Below are 25,929 nucleotides of genomic sequence, written 5' to 3'. Positions count from 1 at the left end.
TATTTACCTTGCCACCTAGGCCTTTTTTTGCCTTTACCTCCCTTCTCACCTCATTTGCTCACATTGTATATAGACTTGTTTATACTTTATTATTGACTGTATGTTTGTTTTACTCCATGTGTAACTCTGTGTTGTTGTATCTGTCGAACTGCTTTGCTTTATCTTGGCCAGGTCGCAATTGTAAATGAGAACTTGTTCTCAACTTGCCTACCTGGTTAAATAAAGGTAAAATAAAATAAAAAAAATAAATATTTCAAGACAGGGCAAATGGGGCCGTAGTGAGATACCCGATGGGTTGAGCGATTCTCTTCTGATCACTCATCTTGAAAAAAACGTGGAAATGTCAATCTGCCATCATTAACACAATGTAAAAAAATCGAATGATTCATTATTGAAATATAGAATAAGTCCCCAGTAAAGAGTTGTTACGTGTTCCTCTTACTGTACAGTACGGCAGCGGAGACTCTAATCATCCAATGAGCACTGTGTTTATGTTAGTGTACTTGGTGCAGTATTTGATGCAGTATTTGGTGCAAGGGAACATAGGAATGATACCGTTTTTCAGTTGCCACAATGGAATGGCCTGTGGTGGGATGGACAGCTCTGTTTATTCCTAACCCTAACCAGGTTAACCCCAGCCCTATTCCAGTGGTGCTGTGGGGTCTGGTATTTCCACTATTCATGTCCAGGCAAAAGCCACTGCGGTCCTGAGGGCCATGGAGTGGGATGGCTTAAAGAAACATAAACGCAGACACACACACACAGACATCCAGGCATTACACCGACATACACCCGTGCACATACACGCGCAGGTTTTCACAAGCCAGAACACGCTCGCAAACATAAACACACACCCTCACCAAAACACATGTCCACTTGCATTTGAATTGAGCCAGAAATGGCTTTTTCAATATCTACGTTGCTGTATATACTGTAGTAAACCCCGAACCAGCACAGTCTTACTGGCCTGAAGGTCAGCTAAGGATTGCTGGGAGCAGCTGTTGTGCTTCATGTCGATTCAAATGAGTAACATCTGAAGGTTGTCTTTGTTAAATTCCCTTTTTCATGGAATCCCCCCCCCCCCACCCCCACCCCCCAAATTGACTAAGGACACCCGGTGGGCTGAAAGATGCATGAAAAAGCCCTTTTTGTGTTTGATCCTCTTACTATGTCAAAGACAAACCCCTCCCACATTGTTTACTCAACACACAACAAAACAGTCAAATGTGGTTACCATGACGACTAGGTTGTCCGTGGTGGCCCCCAGGGCCTCTAGCGACTCAGGTTCGTCAAGTGGCCTCTTGTAGTGGAACGCTGTCCCTGCGATGTCAAACTTCCTGGGCCAGTCGATGGTCCACGCTCCGTTGATGAAGTAGTCATCTCCCTCTGACTTCAACGCTACAAGAAAGGCACCGATAGAAGAAGGTTTCTAGTTGGATTTGTACCCACGGCACCGTGATAGCCCACTGAGATAAAGCCTAGGTAGGAGGAATGCGCTGGCGTTGCTAAGACACATTTTCAGCTCTCAGGCAGGGTTGAGTCTAGTTCACTGAACCCCCTACAGCTAAAATAGCAGCCTGTTAAAATGCTGACAAGAGTGGTGAGCCAAAGACTACCCAGGAACGGTAGCCAAGACAACAGGTGGTGGCAGTGTTTTGGTGTGATGTCATCACCATCATTCATCATCAACACCGGCGTCCTCTCCTGATGTCATTGGCAAATTTCTTTTCCTCAACAGACACTGTGCAGCACTCAGGGCGAGCTCACACACACGCGCGCACGCACGCACGCACGCACGCACGCACGCACACACACACACACACACACACACACACACACACACACACACACACACACACACACACTCTCTCACCTTTCAGAGGGAAAGAGAAAACTCACACACGCACACACTCTTCAGGTGAAAGCTTGGAAGAATCCCATGAATACCATTCCTGCTGGTCGTCAAAACAAAGAAGTCGTCTCCAAGCACAACACATCTCAAAATATCCATTTTCTCAGAGTTGAAATGGGGCCAAATTGAGGAGAAACGATCCAAACACTGTGTTCCCTCTCTCTCTATCTGTCTCTAGCTGATTCCTCATGCGTATGCACTTTGCAGCATTTACGCACTTCATTACAACAATACTTACGTGACTCCTCCTGTTTTGGGGGATAGCTTACAGAATGCAGTCTTTACTGCCACCTCGTCTGCACATTCAAACAGTGAGCTCTCAGTCCATCTCCACTGCTAAAGGCAGCCTCACACAACTTTACCAAGAACAAATACTCCCACAGCTTTTAGGGCCTGTCACAGGGCCTGTCACACATTACTTGGAAGGGACATAGAGAGTGCCGTCTACACAATAGGACACAAAGTGGCGTTAAAACGTATGTATCAAATAAAACAAATGTTGATATATAAATATTCTGCTATCCACTTGAATCCATGAGGGCCTCAGGGCTGTCGCCGCGGGGCTGTAAATCGAACAGCGCCTGACGTTTCAAAGCCTGACTTCAGTCCTCCGTCAACAACCTGAGCTGTAAATTCACCACTCGGTCACACGGCTAAACTCCCTCGTTAATGTCAGCCCACGACAACAACACTAAACGGGCTTGTTTGATTGTTTTGATGCCGACTGTCAGAGCTGTGAATGTTGTTCCGTTTTCGTCTGGAACGAAGATGGAGAGACCAACGTTCCAGAGGGAGAGACCAACGTTCCAGAGGGAGAGACCAACGTTCCAGAGGGAGAGACCAACGCCAAAGACTCCAAAGGCTGAATATTTTCTCTAATGTCGAAGCTGTTCATTTCAGTGTAGAAATACATTGTCTGCTCTGCTCTCGACTGAGAAAGCACGAGGTGGTGCGGAAACCAGAATCTTTAAACCAGGAACTGAAGCAATACCCTCCCATATGAAACAGGTTCATTTCAAACTGCTTCACAGTAGTGTAGCACTAATTGTGTGGAGTTATGGACTTAGAACCTTTTCAGATGTAGAGACTGTGAAGAAACACAGGATGATCAAAATCATTCGAACGACGACCGTCCTGTCCCGTATAGCGTTGGAAAGAGGTCACTTACCGATGTAGTTCTTGGACATGGAGACTTCTTGGATTTCTATGTGGACTGATCCCCTTGGTATCAGAACAACCTCCATGTAACCTGGTAGAGAAAAGGACACCACCATTACAGAGACACAGCAAATTTGTTTTTTAGATGCATTACTGGACATACCATAGAAGGAGAAAGTGCTTTTGCCTCCCTATAGACTAGTCTTGGAACCAGAGCCAGGATGAAGCCATATCTCCACTCCGAGTCCTTCACCGGATGATGTAATTAATGCAAATATATTATGTTTCCATTTATGTTTTGACAACATGTTTCTCAACTCCCAAAACCATACGCTTTATCATTGGGTGACAAAGGGGGGTGGGGTGGGTGGGGGGAACACACAGAAGTGTTTGGCTACAGTGCTCTGTTGGCTCTAGGACAGGGCTGCTCTGCCAAAAAGACAATACGTTCCTGAGTTTTTACCTTGCCTTTCTGCACGAGGATGTGTCTCCCGGAAAGTGCTTACAAACTTGTGGTGTTTGGCAGCTTTCAGAATGCACAGGGGAATGGACTCGCTATGAAACACATACTCTTCTCTACACACTGCTGTCTTCTCTACATTACACAGTCCTCTTCTCTGAGCCTCTCTTCTTTACACTGCTGTCTTCTCTACATTACACAGTCCTCTTCTCTGAGCCTCTCTTCTTTACACTGCTGTCTCCTCTACATTACACAGTCCTCTTCTCTGATCCTCCCTTCTTTACACTGCTGTCTTCTCTACATTACACAGTCCTCTTCTCTGATCCTCTCTTCTTTACACTGCTGTCTCCTCTACATTACACAGTCCTCTTCTCTGATCCTCTCTTCTTTACACTGCTGTCTCCTCTACATTACACAGTCCTCTTCTCTGATCCTCTCTTCTTTACACTGCTGTCTCCTCTACATTACACAGTCCTCTTCTCTGATCCTCCCTTCTTTACACTGCTGTCTCCTCTACATTACACAGTCCTCTTCTCTGATCCTCTCTTCTTTACACTGCTGTCTCCTCTACATTACACAGTCCTCTTCTCTGATCCTCTCTTCTTTACACTGCTGTCTCCTCTACATTACACAGTCCTCTTCTCTGATCCTCTCTTTACACTGCTGTCTCCTCTACATTACACAGTCCTCTTCTCTGAGCCTCTCTTCTTTACACTGCTGTCTCCTCTACATTACACAGTCCTCTTCTCTGATCCTCTCTTCTTTACACTGCTGTCTCCTCTACATTACACAGTCCTCTTCTCTGAGCCTCTCTTCTTTACACTGCTGTCTCCTCTACATTACACAGTCCTCTTCTCTGATCCTCCCTTCTTTACACTGCTGTCTTCTCTACATTACACAGTCCTCTTCTCTGAGCCTCTCTTCTTTACACTGCTGTCTCCTCTACATTACACAGTCCTCTTCTCTGATCCTCCCTTCTTTACACTGCTGTCTTCTCTACATTACACAGTCCTCTTCTCTGAGCCTCTCTTCTTTACACTGCTGTCTCCTCTACATTACACAGTCCTCTTCTCTGATCCTCTCTTCTTTACACTGCTGTCTCCTCTACATTACACAGTCCTCTTCTCTGATCCTCCCTTCTTTACACTGCTGTCTTCTCTACATTACACAGTCCTCTTCTCTGAGCCTCTCTTCTTTACACTGCTGTCTCCTCTACATTACACAGTCCTCTTCTCTGATCCTCCCTTCTTTACACTGCTGTCTTCTCTACATTACACAGTCCTCTTCTCTGAGCCTCTCTTCTTTACACTGCTGTCTCCTCTACATTACACAGTCCTCTTCTCTGATCCTCCCTTCTTTACACTGCTGTCTTCTCTACATTACACAGTCCTCTTCTCTGAGCCTCTCTTCTTTACACTGCTGTCTCCTCTACATTACACAGTCCTCTTCTCTGATCCTCCCTTCTTTACACTGCTGTCTCCTCTACATTACACAGTCCTCTTCTCTGATCCTCCCTTCTTTACACTGCTGTCTTCTCTACATTACACAGTCCTCTTCTCTGAGCCTCTCTTCTTTACACTGCTGTCTCCTCTACATTACACAGTCCTCTTCTCTGAGCCTCTCTTCTTTACACTGCTGTCTCCTCTACATTACACAGTCCTCTTCTCTGAGCCTCCCTTCTTTACACTGCTGTCTCCTCTACATTACACAGTCCTCTTCTCTGATCCTCCCTTCTTTACACTGCTGTCTTCTCTACATTACACAGTCCTCTTCTCTGAGCCTCTCTTCTTTACACTGCTGTCTTCTCTACATTACACAGTCCTCTTCTCTGAGCCTCTCTTCTTTACACTGCTGTCTCCTCTACATTACACAGTCCTCTTCTCTGAGCCTCTCTTCTTTACACGTTACACATCTCTACACCGAGTGTACAAAACATTGGGAACACCTGCTCTTTCCACGACCTAGAATGACCAGGTGAATCCAGGTGAAAGCTCTGAACCCTTATTGATGTTACCTGTTAAATCCACTTAAAGGAGGATTTGTAAGCCTTGAAACAACTGAGACACGGAGTGGGCAAGACAAAAGATTTAAGTGCCTTTGAACGGGGTATGGTAGTAGGTGCCAGGCGCACCGGTTTGAGTGTGTCAAGAACTGCAACGCTGCTGGGTTTTTCACACTCAACAGTTTCCTGTGTGTATCAGCAATGGTCCACCACCCAAAGGACATCCAGCCACCTTGACACAACTGTGGGAATCATTGGAGTCGACATGGTCCAGCATCCCAGTGGAACGCTTTCGACACCTTGTAGTCCCGATGAACTGAGGCTGTTCTGAGAGTAAAAGGGGGTGCAACTCAATATGAGGAAGGTGTTCCTAATATTTGTCCTCTCAGTGTACATACTACTCTCCCACTACGTGTACTTGCTCAGAGGGGAGACCCTTCACCTTTTTCTTCAGTTTGGATGGAACTAAAACATTTGCACACCTGAAGTAAAGAGCCCTGTCAAGTTCTGTCCCCAGACTGGGTCTTACCGCCTCTGGGTAGGGAGTCATTGAACAGTCCCTCTGTGGCCTCACAGGTGCTGCCGTCCCCTCCACACACCCGACAGCGGTCCTCCTTGGCGTCCGAACCCAGGATGTTGTCACAGCCTACGTGCTGAGAGAGGAGACAGAGTACCATGTTATATTACTTTAAGTATAACTTATACCATAGTAACGCCACTGTTTAATAATACTGTAGTAATACCATAGTAATACCATAGTAATAAAGAAAAGTGCTGAAGAAGTGACTTCAAGTCTGTGGAAGCTGCATGGAGCAGCAGTTTTACGTCAGTTAAAACGCTAACTCATGATTGGACAGTAAGTGATTAGCAACCGTAGAACGACAGTTGGACGAGAGGGTCAGACTGAACAGTCGCTGAACAGTCGTTGAACTGCCAGTCTCTTTTAGAGAGTTACGGTAAAGTGAGTATCTCAGAGTTGTGTAGACTCCTCTAAAATGTGATAAGGATAATTAATGGGTGTCACCATAATAATGACAGGAGAGAAAAATACATTTATTCTCACACATTCCTCGCTCTCATTCTCCCTCTCTCTCTCTCTCTCTCTCTCTCTCTCTCTCTCTCTCTCTCTCTCTCTCTCTCTCTCTCGCTCCGTCCACATTTCTCTGCTCTATCCCTATCTGTTTCTTCTCGCTTTCATTTTCCCCTTGTTCTCTCTCTCTCCCTTTGTCGTTCTCCAACACGTGCACAGGCCTACATGAAGCATTTTGAGTATTTCCGTGCAGCCTCCAGGCAGACGGTGTTCCAGAGATTAATCACGTCATGTCAGAGACTCTAGAAGACTCTAGAAGACCAACTGCTGCTGAAATAAAAAGGCACATTGGACTGTGACTAGGAATGAACATGTCCCAGTGCTTTTTGGGAAGAAACCTCCAACACACACACACACACACACACCCTAACCCGATTGTACACATACTGTACAGTGTCCACACACAGAACAAAGACAGCAGTAGATGCCAGATCTCCTTAATAAACACGTTATTTTCAGCTTTCTTCAACTCATAAACCTATTTTGAACGTAAATTCAAACCTTATTTTAAACAAACGCCCAGTGGTGAAATAAATGACAGTGTCTTTCAACTCAACTTCCACGTTAATCTGGGTAGCCAGTTTCCTGAGGAGAACTTCAAAACAATCCGAGACATGATCTGTTGAGTTGTGATAAGAGTCTAGATTAAGACCTCTGCCAACCACTCAATGAAAACCAACTGACTGAAACTCCACGTTTTGTTCTAACGCTACATTGTTCCATATTGGATAATGGTATTTCCTTGCTGTCTCTCAGTCACTTTCCCCCAGTCAGTCAGTATCATATAAACAAGGTCCCTTGAGATAAGAAGGAACACAAACACTGTGACTACAAACTGTACAAACTGAGTCACAGGCTGAGTTTTGTCGGGTCAGGTTTCCTGGTCAGGTCACATGGTCAGGATCATTACATTAGGTTATACAGTCATCCCGTTTATTAGCTTATCTATCACAATGTAACCAGGTCATAGCCATGGTAAAGTGTTTCTCCTATGGGGGAGTCAGCACCATACCGGCTGGGCCCTGACTGGAAGCAGCGTGGGTCTGTTTGACTGGGGTGAGTCACAGCGTGGGAACCAGAAGCACTACTTTTATCTGGGGAAATGTACAGTAATTGAAAGGACAGCCTAAATATTACCACCACTACGTCACAAGAACACTTATCACACTCAAGACAGACAAACAGACACACACACACACACACAAAGACACACTCTCTCTCTCTCTCTCTCTCTCTCTCTCTCACCTTGCACTCTCCATTGATGCAGATGTCCAGTGAGTCGGCCTGGCAGCGTGTTCCATCGATGACGGCCGGGGAGCGCTCGGTGTAGAAGTTATATCCCTCCGCCAGACAGTTCAGAGCACATGGCTTCACGCCACCTGGAACACACAGGGCAGAGGTCAGAAGGTACTGGACAAACCTCCACAGGGCAGGGGTCGACTCCTGTACACATAGTTATACATACAGTAGGGAGATATCAGACACAACTTAATATATAATAATAATTTTACACATGGGTGGCATGACCTTTGGCATTGTAAGTGCCATGCTTAGCCAACTAGACCACGTCGACCTCAAACTTAGAGACATTTCTCACAATGTGACTTTTGATAACCTGTGTCTACACCCACCGGCCACAGACAGAAAACTAAGGTTCAGCCATAACGACTACAGGTTCAAACACATTATAACACATGTTCTATTTAAGCAATGAGGCACGAGGGGGTATGTGGTATATGGCCAATATACCACGGCTAAGGGCTCTTCTTGCGCACGAAGCAACGCGGAGTGCCTGGATACAGCCCTTAGCCGTGGTATATTGGCCATATACCACAAACCCCAAGGTTCCTTATTGCTATTATAAACTGGTTACCAATGTAATTAGAGCAGTAAAAATACATGTTTTGTCATACCCGTGGTATACGGTCTGAATATACTATGGCTGTCAGCCAATCAGCATTCAGGACTCGAAACGGCCAGTTTATAAATAACAGTTGATTCACATCATACCCATCATGTGTGCCATGATGAGTGACATGACTATGAATACATCTATCTATAAGAAAATAATACAGTTTACAATATAGATTTTTTATCCCAGAAAACCTTTTGTGGTGCTAGTTGTGAGCCAAGAGTCTGGGCCAGAACATGAACCCAGGCCTTGTTCTCTGCTCTCCTCTAGAGTTTGTTGATAATAATAAAGACTGCTATTAGTCATGCTTAGATCTGATCCTGGACCTGGGGCCTGACGTCACTTCAGTACTGACACTGGGAGATATAGCTGGGGCTGCCATGACACTCACACATACACACACACACACACACACACACACACACACACACACACACACACACACACACACACACAGTGACATCCACGCTGAGGTTTTCTCCAACCTCTACATGTAGACTGACAGTCCAATAGATTTGTACCAGCTACAGAGGAGCTCATAGCGTTGACTAATGGGAGTTGTGATAACAGAGTTCAACTTATAGCGCAACGGCCTGGGACAGAGTAGGACTAGACTGTGCTTTATGAGTTGCATGTGTGCGCGCGCGTGTGTGTGTGTGCGTGTGCATGCGTGTGTGTGTTTCTTTGTGAGTAACTTTCCACTGCAATCTCTAGTGAAAATTAGAGAACACACACAGGTGTTGGATGTTAATTTGACCAGTGTTGTCACAGCAAAATAATCCTGCAGCAACAGGATTTGAACGTTTCGTACATAATGTTGCGTAGGTGGTTAGGCTATTAGCTGGCCAAAATCAGGCTGCATGAAAAGTGCAAAAATATAATGACGTGCGGCTTTTCAGTGAATGTGTGTAAATAGTGAAGCTCATCTGCATTTCCAGCAGCTATAGAGGGATCAAATTAATAACCTACATCTGTAAGGTAATAGTAAGTCCTGGTGCCAATTCATCAATTGTAGCCCAGATAGTGATGACCCAGAATTCAAGCCTCAATGCACCCAAATCCCACCCCTCCCACACTCCCACTCCAATGTCTTCATTGAGGGCTAAAGAGTTGGAATGGCTGTCTAGAGGGCCATCAAACACAATGTGGGAATCCCAGGAATTCTGGGCCTATCAAACAGTCCTGCCTACTGTTGGTATTAGATGTGTACACAACACAGTCACAGAGAGAAGCCTTTGGACTGTCACTGAGGGCCAGAGAGGACCACAGACTCTGGGAAGCTACTGTATGATGAAAGGTATCAAAGCGCCGAATAAACTACTGCAAACGGGAAGAGAAAGACAGCGGAATGGACGGGAGCGATTGGTGGATTAATGCATTATTCCGATCTCACCTCCAGTGTAGGGCTTCCAGTTGTAGTATTTCCCACGGAACGGCATGCTGTCGAAGTCGGCACACTGCTTCACCCGGAAGTCCCGGGATCCCGATGGGCATGCCTGGAAAACAACGAATCAAAAACAACACATTAGAATGTTGGGATGGATAACAAACCCTAGTTTAACTAACCTTAGTACAGTCTATTGTCTGTGAAGACTTTTCCCTAAAACCACTCTATTCTGGCCTGAGACAGTCTGTTATGTTATTATTTCTCTCATGCAGAGAACAATATGTTTTGTGTTTGGAACAACTGCTTTGTTTTCCCTGGTGATTTGTTTGAGTGTGTAATTACAAACATCCCCGCTGGGTCGGCCCTGTCTGGTACAGAATAGACTCGGGCTGTGCTGGGGATTGGGTTAGGACTGGGGATTGGGTTAGGGGTTAGGACTGGGGATGGGGTTAGGACTGGGGATGGGGCTAGGACTGGGGATGGGGTTAGGGGTTAGGACTGGGGATGGGGTTAGGGGTTAGGACTGGGGATGGTGTTAGGACTGGGGATGGAGTTAGGACTGGGGTTAGGGTTAGGACTGGGGATGGGGTTAGGACTGGGGATGGGGTTAGAGCTGGGGATGGGGTTAGGTTAGGGCTGGGGTTAGGGTTAGGGCTGGGGTTAGGGTTAGAGCTGGGGTTAGGACTGGGGTTAGGGTTAGAGCTGGGGTTCGGGTTAGGACTGGGGATGGGGTTAGGGCTGGGGTTAGGGTTAGGGCTGGGCTTAGGGTTAGGGTTGGGGTTAGGGTTAGGACTGGGGATGGGGTTATGGCTGGGGATAGGGTTAGGGCTGGGGTTAGGGTTAGGGTTAGGGCTGGGGTTAGGGCTGTGGTTATGGCTGGGGCTGGGGTTAGGGTTAGGGCTGGAGATGGGGTTAGGGCTGGGGATGGGGTTAGGGCTGGGGTTAGGGCTGGGGATGGGGTTAGGGCTGGAGATGGGGTTAGGGCAGTAGATGGGGTTAGGGCTGGGGATGGGGTTAGGGCTGGAGATGGGGTTAGGGCTGGAGATGGGGTTAGGGCTGGAGATGGGGTTAGGGCTGTAGATGGGGTTAGGGCTGGGGATGGGGTTAGGGCTGGGGTTAGGGCTGGAGATGGGGTTAGGGCTGGGGTTAGGGCTGGGGATGGGGTTAGGGTTAGGGTTAGGACTGGGGTTAGGGCTGGGGATGTCATTAGGGCTGGGGTTAGGGCTGGGGATGTCATTAGGGCTGGGGTTATGGCCGGGGTTAGGGTTAGGGCTGGGGTTAGGGGCTGGGGTTAGGGGTTAGGGCTGGGGTTAGGACAGGGGTTAGGGCTGGGGTTAGGACAGCGGTTAGGGCTGGGGAGGTCATTAGGGCTGGGGTTAGGGCTGGGGCTGGCCTTGAATGGGGGCTGGGCCGGATCGACACTATTTGGTTCAGACTCGACTGGGGCGGGGGTAAGGTGCTGGGGTTGCGGTTGGGGCTAGCATTAGAGATGAGGCTGGAGCTAGGACTGGGACAGGTACTGGAGCCAGGGCCGGGGCCAGTACTGGGGCTTAGGTTGGTGTTCTATGCCTTGGAAGGCTCTCCATTTGGATCAGGGAAGAGGCAAATACAGTATTGTTGAAAACATTCTCTGTCTGGGAACTTTCTCTCTTGTCTCTCCAGATGAAACTGTGACTAGTGATGTCCAGCCACCCGACAACCTGCCCACTAGACCCCATCCCCTCCTCCCTTCTGCGGAACATCTCTGGAGAACTTCTCCCATTGCTCACTTCCCTCATCAACTCATCCCTGACCACTGGCTGCCTCCCCTCTGACTTCAAGATGGCCAGAGTGGTTCCCCTCCTCAAGAAACCAACACCCGCTCTCCCGACGCTGACTCTCTCTCCTCTGTTCTCCTCCTCCTGGATCTTCGACGCCGTGAACCATCAGATCCTCCTTCTCCACCCTCTCAGGGCTGGAGGTCTCAAGCTCTGGACTGCATCCCACCTGGCAGGTCCAGCTCAGCCCAGTCAAAGCGCTTCTCTGTCCTGGCATCCCAATCAGCGGCGTCCCTACCCATCTTCCAAAAACGTCTGAAACCCTACCTCTTTACAGAGTATTGTAAATAAATCCCACGGCACACCCCCCCCCCTCCCTCTCCAACCCCAAAATGTAATTCAAATGTTTTAAAATGTGCTTGTTTTTTCCTACTACCACTGACTTTGCTGAGGGAACATAACGACTTCTTTGAGGGGGAAATGTACTTGTTCCGATTGTGGTGTGTCGTGGTCTCACCTAGCTATCTTAAACAACTAACTCTCACAGTCTTGCGTCAGATTTAGACGTTAATCCGTGTTTCTCAAACGTCACATTTCAAAGTTGTTACAAACGTAAAATGTGTGTTCAAGGTTAAGTTTTGGCATTAACTCTGAATGGTTAAGGTAAGGGTTAAGGTTTGGGACAGGCAAAAAAACAAAATCTCAAAAACAACTTTCTTTCGCTGGATTCAAACTGGCAACCTTTTGGAATCAGAGGCAGATGCTTACGCCCATTCGACCATCCCCAACACCCTAGCAAAACAGAGACTTACTTGAAGGTAACAACAACGCCAGCTAATTGTAAGTCGCTCTGGAATACAACGTCTGCTTAAATAACTAAAAATGTCCATGTAAATGTATGTGTGTGTGTGTGCGTGTGCGTATGCGAGGGCCAACAGCACTTTCCCTCAGGACAAACAAAGACTCTCAGTGAGCTCAGGTCAAAGCTATATACTGTATTTCACAGGCTGAAAGTAGAGCAGGATAAACAGGCCTGAACACACAAACACGCAGGCACACACACACACTACAGGCCTGAACCCAGCTGAAGGAAAGGGTGACTGACTTTCATTACTATTGAAGTAAGGGCCAATCCCCAGTCAGTTCCATCATGCAGCTCTGGTGAGAAAAGACAGAGTGAAATACAGTACTAGGGTAAGATTAGCGATTGAATCATTTGTGTGATGTTGATCGAGACAGCGCTTCGACAACTAAGAGGCTACATCAAACGCGGCCAATACGCTTGAGTTTTTTTCTTCTTCTCCAATAGTGAGTTTTTCCCACTATGCACCGGGAACTATAAGAAGTATAGAACTGTAAGGTATGGATCCAACCCTCTCAGTCACTCCTATCGTAACCAGCGTCTTCTCCAGCCACTCTGGTTAACACAATGTCTGTGTCCGCCACCACAGAGGAACTCCCAGCAGGCCTCCCACCCTCCATTGTTGTCCTGCTTCCCATTGAGAGGTGACATTTAATAGTACACACGCACCGATGACATTTAGAAGTGACATGTTGATTATCCCTAACGCAGTCCTGGTGGATTATGTGAACTGGCGACAGGGGACAGTGCCAGGGAGGGAGGGAGTCAGCATTATCTCATTGTTGTGAAAGAGAGAACAATTGAGTGCTGACCTCTGCTCAGCAGGGAACAATGACCAGGGCAGGAACCGCAGGCCATAGGGGAGGGCTGGGAGTGTGTGTGTGTAAATGAATGAAGTCATAACACACACACTCACATACACACCACACCGGTCAGCGCTGTGGGAGAGATTAGCCTTTAGCTCAGACCCCATGGCTAGCGGCTAGCAATCTCCTCTGATAGCTGTGGGGTTAGTCTAGCGTGTCTGTATGTTATGACTTAATTCATTTGCACACACACTCCCAGTGTTTGACCTTCATTACTACAAGGCTTCATGTCCAGGCCAGAGCTGTCAACGCCAGACTCGCTCTACACTCTCTGCTCTCTCTGAAATTACGATACGTGTTTTTGTTTGTGTGTGTGTGTGTGTGTGTGTGTGTGTGTGCGTGTGTGTGTGTGTGTGTGCGTGTGTGAGCGTGTGTGTGCGTGTGTGTGTGTGTGTGTGTGTGTGTGTGTGTGTGTGTGTGTGTGTGTGTGTGTGTGTGTGTGTGTGTGTGTGTGTGTGTGTGTGTGTGTGTGTGTAGGAGCTCTGTGGACGCACTACGGTCGGGGCAATGAAACGGTGGTCTGGGACGATGTTTGTTTTCCAAAGTAAACGTTCGATGCTTGCTCTCAACTGTTATTTTTAAGATTTGTGGTTGACTATCCACAAGCCTCCTAACTGGCTCAATTTTCAGCTTCAGAAAAAAAAGGCCCACCTTGAAATAGTTAGGAGGAGTGGGGTGCTGGGGGGGGGTTGAGTTTGCAGCCATACACAATATTTGTTCAAAGTATTTTTTAGGACTAAAGTAAGGTACTTGAATTAACTTTCATAGAATTTAAAGGAACATTTTGCATTGCGTTGTGTGTAACAATAAGATCTTTACTGGGACGTTCAAACGTTGTTTCAACACAAACGAAACCTAAATTCACCTGGACAAAAGCATTTATTTGACCATTGTTTTCACCAAGCTAGCATCCTCAGTGCTCTCTGTTATCCCAAAACCACTCGTGCGTTAAATCTTCCATCAATCAAAGTCAGTGATACTCCATTCAGTACCTTGACAGAGTCAGAGAGGCAGGTAATTGCCTTCCGTGAATGGCTGAGGTTTACTTTGCTCTACCAAAAGGGAACAAACAACTTAACCCTTTACAGGAGGGAAAGCCTTCTTAGAATCTTCTTCCTCCTAGCAACCTTAAAAATAGAGGGATCCCAACAAACCGGGAACATTCCCAGAACATTAGCTAAGATTCTAAATAGGTTTTTTTTATCTAACATTAGGATGATAACATCCCAAAACCAAACATAAAAAATTTTCCCCTAACGTTAACTAAAATGTTGTGCACGACATCTGTGCAGAACGTTCCCCAAATGTTCTAACTAGGTTTTCAAGTAATGGAATAACACAATGTACCAGTAATGTTTTCCCAGCAAACCAAAACTGGTTCTGTGCAAGTTCCAAGAACATTCGTTAGGTTGCGGCAAATGTTCTGAGAACACAAACACTTTCCAGTTGTGCTGATGATTCTACAGTGTTTGTATAAAAACCTATGCCTGATGTTGCAAGAACGTTCCCAGAAGACATTTAGTTTGTTCTTTAAAGGTTTCCAGAATGTTTCATTAGATTGTGGTAACGGTCTGGGGGGGAACACTGTGGGGTCATCACAAAAGATATGTTCCCAAAAAAAAAAGAAAACGGTGCAGTTGTGTGGATGATTCTACCGTGTTTATTTTAGGGTGCAAAAAAACATTTACCAGATGTGACAAGATCATTCCTAGAACAACAAAATTTTGTCTGTTCTTTAAAGGTTCTCAAAATGTTTCATTAGGTTGTGGGAACAGTACGGTGGGAACATTGTGGGGACATTGCAAAAGATATGTTCCCAAAAAAAACAAAAAACTGTCCCGTTGTGATGACATTCAGATCATGTTTGCACAAAATCAGTGTGCACAAAACGTTCCTTGGATGTTGCAGGAATATTGACAAAACAGTCTTTCTGAGTTTTTGAAAGGTTCCCAGAACATTTAATTTGGCTGTGGGAACAGTGTGGGTACTTTACAAGAGATACAGGGCCTTCACAAAGCATTCACACCCCTTAAACCTTTCCAAATGTTGTTGTGTTACAGATAAAAATGGATTCATTTGAGATTTTGTGTCACTGGCCGACACACAATACCCCATAATGTCCAAGTGGAATTATATTTTTACAATTCACCCAACAGATCTGCATCAGGTTTTGGATTGAAACACTGTCAATAAAGTGGTGAATTGGGAGCTTTAACCGTGTGCGGTCCTTCTTGTTCTTTCCTAGTGTTCTTCATTAACCCAGCACCTATGTTTTTAAGGATATGCATTTGACCACAAACTTTTCAAGAATTATTCAACCCATTAGTTATGGCAAGCCTAAGTAAGTTCAGGAGTAAAAATTTGCTTAACATGTCACATAATAAGTTGCATAGTTTTCACCATGATTTTTGAAGGACTACCTCATCTCTGTACCCCACATAGGGCTGTTATAGTGACCTTATTATCGCCACACCGGTGGTCACGAGTCATGAAGGCAGTCCACATGACCACATGACTGTTTAGTCATGGTAATTAGGCTTCTCCAAGCTCTGACGCTGCTGATGGTCATTAGTAGCCCACCAAACTTGCTAACTGCCTGGTAGTCAGCACTCTATTGTCCCTCTAATCAGTCTGACATCAATGCAAATGTATTCGCAAATCTAACCAAACACTTCATGAAAGCCCATGAGCTCATGTTGCGCAACATTTCTATATACTATGCATTTGCGTGCGAAAACAGAGTGATGGCTTCTATTAAAAAGAGGAGGATCCCATCAGCTTTCTATAGGCTAGGTCTACTATATTTATTTCTCAACTTTCCTCATATTAAGCACATTGCTTTTCTTTACAACAAGAGTATAGCCTACCTGGCATGGAAATGGAGATGCTAAATGTGTTTATGGTAATTAACGGTCAAATACCGTGAGACCGACAGTTATTTGTTTGACAATCACCGGCTGACAAAATGTTGTGACCGCCACAGTCCTAACCCCACACATACAATTATCTGTAAAGTCCATCAATCGAGCGGTGAATTTCAAACACAGATTCAACCTTAAAGACCAGGCAGGTTTACAATGCCTCACAAAGAAGGGCATCTATTGGTAGTCGGCTTGGGCAGTATACAGTATATACCGTATACCGGTGTATTTGGAAATAGCCAGGGAAGAATTTTTCAATTCCGTCAACACCATTGAAACTATTTCTTTGAAGTTTTTCCTGTACATTTTAATATTTGTAGCTATATTTTAAGTAAATACCTGCAGTCAACTTGTGCAATGCGTTAGGAGATAAAGCAGATTGTGTTCTTATTTCACCTGTCACATTATATAAAGCTTACTCAGTTCCCCAGCACAGTCACATGTTTGTTTGTAAATAGCACAAAAGCAGAAAGCATGAGCAGGTGAGTCCAACTGTGTATTGACAGGGGTCACGTTTTATATTGAAAGTCAACAGTGTTCTTTTTTCCTTTAATAGAGTGATCAAGGGCAGGCAACTATAGTTTTCCTTTCCAGAAAATACATTAGTGCAACACATTCAACATAAAATAGTTTCATTTTCATGAGATGACAGCAGAAGTGGGCAGCACACAATTGGCCCAGCGTCGTCCGGGTTAAGGTTTGGCCGGGGTCATTGCAAATAAGAATATTTTCTTAACTGACTTGCCTAGTTAAATAAAGGTTAAATCAAATAAAATGCCATGCTATTTGGCTGGCAGCTGCACAAGTAAATGAGCTTACAATGAAAAAGCAAGATCTTTTTTTTGTAAAAAAATGATGCATGGCCATGATATTTCTAATGTTTAGGCCTGTCAGAGAAAGAATGGAGCCAGCTACATGTCCTAATGTTTTGCTTAAAGTTTTAAAGTTTGTCTTGCATTTTACCTGAGAAACATAGTCTGGCTACACCAAGTAAGGTATCGGAGAAAATAAGTTACACATCAGTCGGAGCGCTGTCTGCAGATATAAATGTCCCTTCCTGAATTCTCATCCGAGTTTAGAATTGCAACTGAAGCACAATATTAGTCTGATGCCGAGCAGAACTTACAAAATTAAGCATTTTAGACTTGTGTTTACAAAACACAACAAGATATTTTTTTAGTTTTATATTTTCCGACCTGCGTGAAAAACACAGAATTATGCGTTATTAACAAGACCCTTAGTTTAACTTGCTATTTAAGTAAGTGGCTGAATTAATACGGTGACTGACGGGGGCAGCATTTTATGTTTGAATTCTGCCATGTTTGAGAAGGCAAAGCCCTTTGGATGAGTTATTTGTACAGCTGCCACTGCTATCTTGATTTCCTTGCGTTTTTTCTCCTCTCTGTTCTCAATCTGTTTGCTCCTCCCCCCTATTCTCCCCCTATTCTCCCTGCAGAGCAGGCAGGCCGGTTGCCCTAGCAACTCCAGACTCCACAGTTCACAGAGCCAGTACTGGAGAGCCAGTACTGGAGAGCCAGTACTGGAGAGCCAGTACTGGAGAGCCAGTACTGGAGAGCCAGTACTGGAGAGCCAGTACTGCATGAGTCAAAACATTGTTCATTTGCACAATGACTCTCGTTCACATTCCAAACTCACCAAAAAAGACATTCGGTAGCTCCTACCTATGTATAACTTTATGAGCCGGATTGCAATTCATTTATTTTCATTTGCAGTCGTTAGCATATTTCGCTAGCAACCTCCATGCAAATTCGCTATTATTTGTTTTGTTAGCATTCTGGTAATATACTTTTTTTTTGGCGCCTACTTGTGTATTAAACTGGTAATACCGTAAATCCTGAGGTGAGAGAAGGACGGTATGACAATATAAAAAATCTGGATACAGCCCACCCTAATTGGTAGATGGGTAGAAATGAAAAAAGAAGACATTGAATATCTCTTTGAGCATGGTGATGTTATTAATTACACTTTGGAATGGTGTATCAATACACCCAGTCACTACGAAGACACAGGCGCCCTTCCTAACTCAGTCGCCGGAGTGGAAGGAAACCACTCAGGGATTTCACAATGAGGCCAATCAGTGGTGACTTTAAAACAGTTACAACAACATTGTAGTTACTCCACAATACTGACCTAAATGACAGAGTGAAAAGAAAGAAGCCTGTACAGAATATACATATTCCAAAACATGCATCCTGTTTGTAAAACTGCAAAAAATGTGCCAAAGAAATTAACTTTACGTCCTGAATACAAAGTGTTATGTTTAGGGGCAAATTGCTTACCAAATTGCTTGACATTGAATGTTCTTGAGTGGCCTAGTTACAGTTTTGACTTAAATCAGCTTGAAAATCTATGACAAGACATGAAAATGGCTGTCTAGCAATGATCAACAACCAACTTGAGAGAGCTTGAAGAATTTCAAAAGAATAATGGGCAAATATTGTACAATCCAGGTGTGCAAAGCTCTTAGAGACGTATCCAGAAAGACAACTGTAATCGCTGCCAAAGGTGATTCTAACAGGTATTGACTCAGGGGTGTGAATACTTACAGTGGGGCAAAAAATTATTTAGGAAGCCACCAATTGTGCAAGTTCTCCCACTTAAAAAGATGAGAGAGGCCTGTAATTTTCATCTTAGGTACACTTCAACTATGACAGACAAAATTAGGGAAAAATCCAGAAAATCACATTGTAGGATTTTTAATGAATTTATTTGCAAATTACGGTGGAAAATAAGTATTTGGTCACCTACAAACAAGCAATATTTCTGTCTCTCACAGACCTGTAACTTCTTCTTTAAGAGGCTCCTCTGTCCTCCACTCGTTACCTGTATTAATGGCACCTGTTTGAACTTGTTATCAGTATAAAAGACACCTGTCCACAACCTCAAACAGTCACACTCCAAACTCCACTATGGCCAAGACCAAAGAGCTGTCAAAGGACACCAGAAACAAAATTGTAGACCTGCACCAGGCTGGGAAGACTGAATCTGCAATAGGTAAGCAGCTTGGTTTGAAGAAATCAACTGTGGGAGCAATTATTAGGAAATAGAAGACATACAAGACCACTGATAATCTCCCTCGATCTGGGGCAAGATCTCACCCCGTGGGGTCAAAATGATCGCAAAAATCCCAGAACCAGACGGGGGGACCTAGTGAATGACCTGCAGTGAGCTGGGACCAAAGTAACAAAGCCTACCATCAGCAAGGGCATTGAAGATGAAACATGGCTGGGTCTTTCAGCATGACAATGATCCCAAACACACCGCCCGGGCAACGAAGGAGTGGCTTCGTAAGAAGCATTTCAAGGTCTTGGAGTGGCCTAGCCAGTCTCCAGATCTCAACCCATAGAAAATCTTTGGAGGGAGTTGAAAGTCCATGTTACCCAGCAACAGCCCCAAAACATCACTGCTCTAGAGGAGATCTGCATGGAGGAATGGGCCAAAATACCAGCAACAGTGTGTGAAAACCTTGTGAAGACTTACAGAAAACTTTTGACCTCTGTCATTCCACCATCATTTGCAAATAAATTCATTAAAAATCCTACAATGTGATTTTCTGGATTTTTTTCCCTCATTTTGTCTGTCATAGTTGAAGTGTACCTATGATGTAAATTACAGGCCTCTCTCATCTTTTTAAGTGGAAGAACTTGCACAATTGGTGGCTAACTAAATACTTTTTTGCCCCACTGTACGTAAATTAGATATTTCTATATTTCATTTTCAATACATTTGCAAAACTTTCTAAAAACATGTTTTCACTTTGTCATTATGGGGTATTTTGTGTAGATGTGTGAGATACATTTTTTTTGTAATCCATTTTGAATTCAGACTGTAACAACAAAATGTGGAAGAAGTCAAAGGGTATAAATACTTTCTGAAGGCACTGTAGGTTCCCAAAACACAAAATATGCTCAATTGTGATGACATTCATACAATGTTTACAAGTTAGGTCGCACAGGTTATTCCCTTAATGTTGTAAGAATGCTGACAGAACACCTGGTCTAAGTTCTTTAAAGGTTGCTCCACGGGCCAGCCCGGGGCCTCCAGCAAGGGTGCCCAGTCCCTGTAGTGCCGATCTTATTGAAGCCTCCCCCTCGGACTACAGATTTTTATACTCTATCAGAAAAGGGAAAAAGGGTGGGGGGACAGCCTCTATTTTTACTAATGCTCTCAGCTGTAAGGACATTTCGTTTGGCGACTATACAGGGTTTTTGAGCATCATGCTATACTGTTTAAATGTCAGCCACCAGTGCTGGCCATAACCCTGTATAGGCTATTGGCTATTGTCCTTGAGAACTGTGATTAGATCATTGTGCTGGGCGATTTTAATATTCATGTTGACATAGAGACTGACTCCAAGGCCAATGACTTTATGAATCTTTTGAGCTCTATGGACTTTATCCAACATGTCATTGGGCACACCCATAAGCACAGCCATACTCTGGACCTGGTTATTACCAAGGGGCTTTCTATTGACACATTCTCTATTGTTGATGTTGCTTTATCTGATCACCACTGTGTATTTTTTACTACCTTGTTGCCCTTAGCACTGGGTAATACTGAACACATTATTAAGAAAAACTATCTTACCTCTGAAGTTGCTACAGATTTGATTGAGTGTATGAACAATACTCCACCACCTATTCTGCCTTCCTCTTGTGATGATTTAGTTGATAACGTTAATCGCAAATTAATGGCAACCATTGATGCCATAGCTCCAGTGAGGTTTAGAAAGGCCACATCCAAACACAGATGAGTGGATGAGTGAGGAAATGTATAAATTAAAGAGAAATTGCTGAAAGGCAGAGCGGAAGTTGAGAAAGTCCAAAGTTGAACGTCCATTTTGATATTCTGCGAGATATTCTGAGAGAGCAACTTGGCATACATAACAGAGCAATTATGAATGCCAGACAGACTCCTTTTTTCTAACTTGATCATTAATCATCAGAATAACTAGACAGTGCTCTTCTCGACCATTGATGGCCTGATAAATCCTGTGTGAACTTTCCTCCACATCTAAATGCGATGAGTTTGCGGCATATTTCAGAGCTTAAGACAACCAACATTAGGCTGGGTATCAGTCAAGAAGACCTGATGAGAAGGAAGTTTGATGGTATGTGCCCTAGCCTACCACACAAAGGCACTATGGATTGATTTTCCCTGGTTGACACAGACATGCTCAGAAAAGTGTTATCACAACTTAAGCCTTATACCTGCCTTCTCCATCCTATCCCCACCACCTTCTTCACAACAGTATTTAACTGCACTTATTGTTAATCACTCCCTGTTCACAGACTCTTTGCCCGCTGCACTAAAAACTTCTGAAGAAAAGTGATCTAGATTGCCCAGCTCTCAGCAATTTTCGGCCAATCTCCAACCTTTCATTCTTAAGCAAATTTCTGGAGAGATTGGTGTTCAAACAACTAAACTACTATAAGTGCCAACTGTACTTTTGAAAAATTCCAATCTGGTTTTCGTGCCCACTACAGCACAGAGAGCCTTATTTAAAGTGGTAAATGATCTTAGAGGCAACGAGTGTCCTTGCACTCGTAGATTTAAGTGCTGCATTCGACACTGTTGACATTGATGTCCTTCTGGACAGACTGTAGAGGTGGGTTGGCCTCTCCGGTCCAGTTCCAAATTGTTTTAGGACCTATTAAACAGATTGAGAGTTTTTTTGTCACCCTTGGTGAACATATCACATGTGGCGTTCCACAAGGTTCGATTTTGGGTCTGGTACTGTTCAGTTTATATACAGTACCAAGTCAAACGTTTGGACACACCTACCCATTTTCTACATTGTAGAATAATAGGGAATGCATTTAAATTAACAGGTGTGCCTTGTTAAAAGTTCATATGTGGAATTTCTTTCCTTCTTAATGTGTTTGACCTAATCAGTTGTGTTGTGACAAGGTAGGGGTGGTATACAGAAGATAGCCCTATTTGGTAAGATACCAAGTCCATATTATGGCAAGAACAGCTCAAATAAGCAAAGAGAAACGACAGTTCATCATTACTTTAAGACATGAAGGTCAGTCAATCCGGAAAATGTCAAGAACTTTGACCGCTTTGTCCAGCGCAGTCGCAAAACCCATCAAGTGCTATGATGAGACTGGCTCTCATGAGGACCGCCACAGGAAAGGAAGACCCAGAGTTACCTTTGCTGCAGAGGATAAGTTTATTAGAGTTAACAGCCTCACAAAATGCAGCACAAATAAATGCTTCACAGTGTTCAGAGGAGACTGCGTGAATCAGGCCTTCATGGTCGAATTGCTGCAAAGAAACCACTACTAAAGGACACCAATAAGAAGAAGAGACTTTCTTGGGTAAAGAAACACGAGCAATGGACATTAGACCGGTGGAAATCTGTCCTTTGGTCTGATGAGTCCAAATTTGTGATTTTTGGTTCCAACCACTGTGTCTTTGTGAGATGCAGAATAGGCGAACGGATGATCTCCGCATGTGTGGTTCCCACCGCCAAACATGGAGGAGGTGTGATGGTGTGGGGGTGCTTTGCTGGTGACACTGTCTGTGATTTATTCAAGGCACACTGTTAAGGGAAATTTTATCAATGATGACTAATTATGTATACATTTCAATCAGGACTGACTAGTCCAAATGCGATTATGTACTGTACATATATGAATTTTCTCTCTTGCTCCCAATCCCAATTGTATATAATATAGTCAGGAGTTTAGTACCAATGACGGTCTGTTCCTTTGTACAAATTAATTAACTATCTCCAGATGGCAGGGACGGACTATCTCCAGACTGTCTAGAATGCTGATTTACAATGACTGACCTTGGCTTTAGGCGAGGAGGGAAGGCTCGAGAACTATAGGGCCTCTACCCGTGTCATGAAGAGATAGAACATTTAGAAAACGCTGACGTCATTTTCAGTTTATAACCTGTGGTAAAATGTGTATGTACCAGTACTCTCTTGAATTAAACGCTGTTACCTGACTTTTAAGACCGGGGCTCTGTCCATTTCTTATAAAAATATTGGGTCTTACAATCCCAAAGAATGCATTGACAGAGTCATTAATTCTGATTGGGAAATAATACAGAGGAATTTAGAATTCCACTAACACACACTTAACCAGCATGGCCACCAAAGCATTCTGCATTGCTATGCCATCCCATCTGGTTTGGGCTTAGTGGCACTATGACCCAACACACCTCCAGGCTTTGTAAGGGCTATTTGACCAAGATGAAAGTGATGGAGTGCTGCATCAGATGACCTGGCCTCCACAATCACCCAACCTCAACCCAATTGAGATGGTTTGGGAAGAGTACGACCGCAGAGTGAAGGAAAAGCAGCCATCAAGTGTTCAGCATATGTGGGAACTCCTTCAAGTTGGAAAAGCTTGGAAAAGCATTCCAGGTGAAAATGGTTGAGAGAATGCCAAGAGTGTGCAAAGCTGTGTTCAAGGCAAATGGTGACAACTTTGAAGAATCTAAAATATATTTTGATTTATTTAACCCTTTTTTGGTTACTAAATGATTCCATATGTATTATTTCATAGTTTTGATGTCTTCACAATTATTCTACAATGTTAAAAAAAAAGTTAAAAAAAGAAAGAAAAACCCTGGAATGAGTAGGTGTGTCCAAACTTTTGACTGGTAGTGTATGTTACCCCTTGGCAGCGTTATCAGAAATCACAGCATTGATTTTCACTGCAATTCAGACGATACACAACTTTACATGTCACCAGAGGATTTTTAGCTCCACGGATCAATTATTAGACGGTATTAGTGATTTAAATACTTGGATAGCTCACAACTTCCTCCAGCTAAAAAAAGACAAGACCGAGGTACTTACTGTTGGAGCCAAAACACAGAGAGAGAATGAGCCGCACATTGTAATTGATGGGCAGTAAAGACAACACACAAGGTTTTAAAAAAAAAAAACTAGGTGTTATTTTAGATTCGGAACACATTGGGAATGTGACCAAAAAAGCTTTTTTACCACCTGAGGAACTTTGCCACGGTGCGGCCGTTTCTCTCTCCGGGCGATACAGAGAGAATCATCCACGCTTTTATTACAAGCAGGCTTGACTACTGTAGTGCTCTCCCGTCTGGTCTACCCAAGAAAGCCGCTGGTCAACTGCAAAACATACAGAATGCTGCAGCACGGGTACTGACCAAGACCAGACGGAGAGCACGCGCATTACACCGGTTTTAGAATATAGATTCTTCTATTGGTTTTTAAATCAATCCACGATTGATGCACCCCAACACATGTCAGTCATGCTTTTAAGTAATGTCCTCTGTAGGTCCCTCAGGTCCTCTGGTACTGACCTTTTAACTATCCCAAAGCCTAGGACCAAGAGGCATGGAGAGACAGCCTTTAGTTACTATTCCTCCAGCCTTTGGGAATAGCCTGCCAGAGAACCTGAAGGGGGACTGAAACTGTGGACATTTTGAAAAGAGATCTTAAAACACACCTTTTTCGCTTGGCTTTTCCTTAGGTTGCTTTTTAGTTGTTCACTTTATGACATTATTTTGTTTCTTTTTTTTTTTGTCTTGTGTTTGTTGTGTAGTAAACATTTCAGCTTTTTTTTTTTTTTTTTTTTCATCGTTTGTTTCTCCTTCCTGCGGAAGCACATTGCGTTTCATTCCATGTCTGAAATGTGCTGCATAAATAAAGCTTGATTTGATTTGATGAAGGAATATGTGGGATTGAACAATCTTTCGGACACGCAGCCAGATCATTAACCCTCTGGGCCGCCCGGGCATAGCCGTGGCCTTGTGTATCATATGATCAATCAGGGTACAGAACACAACTTATGATTTTGCTCTTTGCTTTTGCGTTTTTTTCTGGGGACCATTTTAATTGAAAACAATGAGGTAACTACAAACAGTAAGGTACTATATTGAAATGATTTGATATTGGGATAAAAACGGCTGCATGGGACCTTTAAATCCATAAAAGATTATTACATTGAACCTGAATTCGTATTTGTATATTTATTATGTATAATCATTTTTCAGAATGGGCATTTGTATGTGTTTTGATTGAAATTGAGAATATTATTTTTCTTATATAGTTCAAAGGCGACGTTCCCGACGACGTTCCCACCAGACTGTTCCCACAACCTAATGAAACATTCTGGGAACCTTTGAATAGCAGATTACCTGTGTTGTAGGAACGTTCTTGCATCATCAGCCGAATGTTTTATACAAACATTCTATAATCATCTCATAACACCGTCTTTGTGTTATGAGAACTTTTGCCGCAACCTAACGAACGTTCTGGGAACATTCACGGAACCAATTTTGGTTTGCTGGTATTGCTCTACGACCTTACAGGAATGAGAGAGAGGAATGGGGGAGAGAGAGTGTGAGAGAGAGTGAGAGTGAGAGAGAGAGAGAGTGAGATAGAGAGAGAGAGCGAGAGAGACAGAGAGAGAGAGACAAAGAGAGAGAGACAGAGCGAGAGAGAGAGAGAGACACAGAGACAGAGAGAGAGAGAGGAGAGAGAGAGAGAGACAGAGAGAGAGAGAGAGACAGAGACAGAGACAGAGAGAGAGAGACAGAGAGAACGAGAGAGAGAGAGAGAGAGACAGAGACAGAGAGAGAGA

The 25,929-nt window shown here is 44.1% G+C and overlaps 1 protein-coding gene across 1 annotated transcript in view; it reads right to left on the bottom strand.

The window, feature by feature from the left end:
- LOC110522946 (A disintegrin and metalloproteinase with thrombospondin motifs 6) overlaps nucleotides 1–25,929 on the bottom strand; it is a 200,384-nt gene that overhangs the window by 17,168 nt on the left and 157,287 nt on the right. The window contains 5 exon segments of the mRNA XM_036977579.2: nucleotides 1,235–1,398; nucleotides 3,081–3,161; nucleotides 6,062–6,185; nucleotides 7,868–8,001; nucleotides 9,928–10,030. Of these exon segments, the coding sequence (XP_036833474.2) occupies nucleotides 1,235–1,398; nucleotides 3,081–3,161; nucleotides 6,062–6,185; nucleotides 7,868–8,001; nucleotides 9,928–10,030 (606 nt within the window).

Source organism: Oncorhynchus mykiss, chromosome 5 (assembly GCF_057628025.1).
Source record: "Oncorhynchus mykiss isolate SJ-2025 chromosome 5, ASM5762802v1, whole genome shotgun sequence".
In the NCBI taxonomy this organism is placed as follows: Eukaryota; Metazoa; Chordata; class Actinopteri; order Salmoniformes; family Salmonidae; genus Oncorhynchus; species Oncorhynchus mykiss.
Note: the sequence above shows the minus strand (reverse complement) of the source record. Positions and strands in the feature narration are given on the sequence as shown.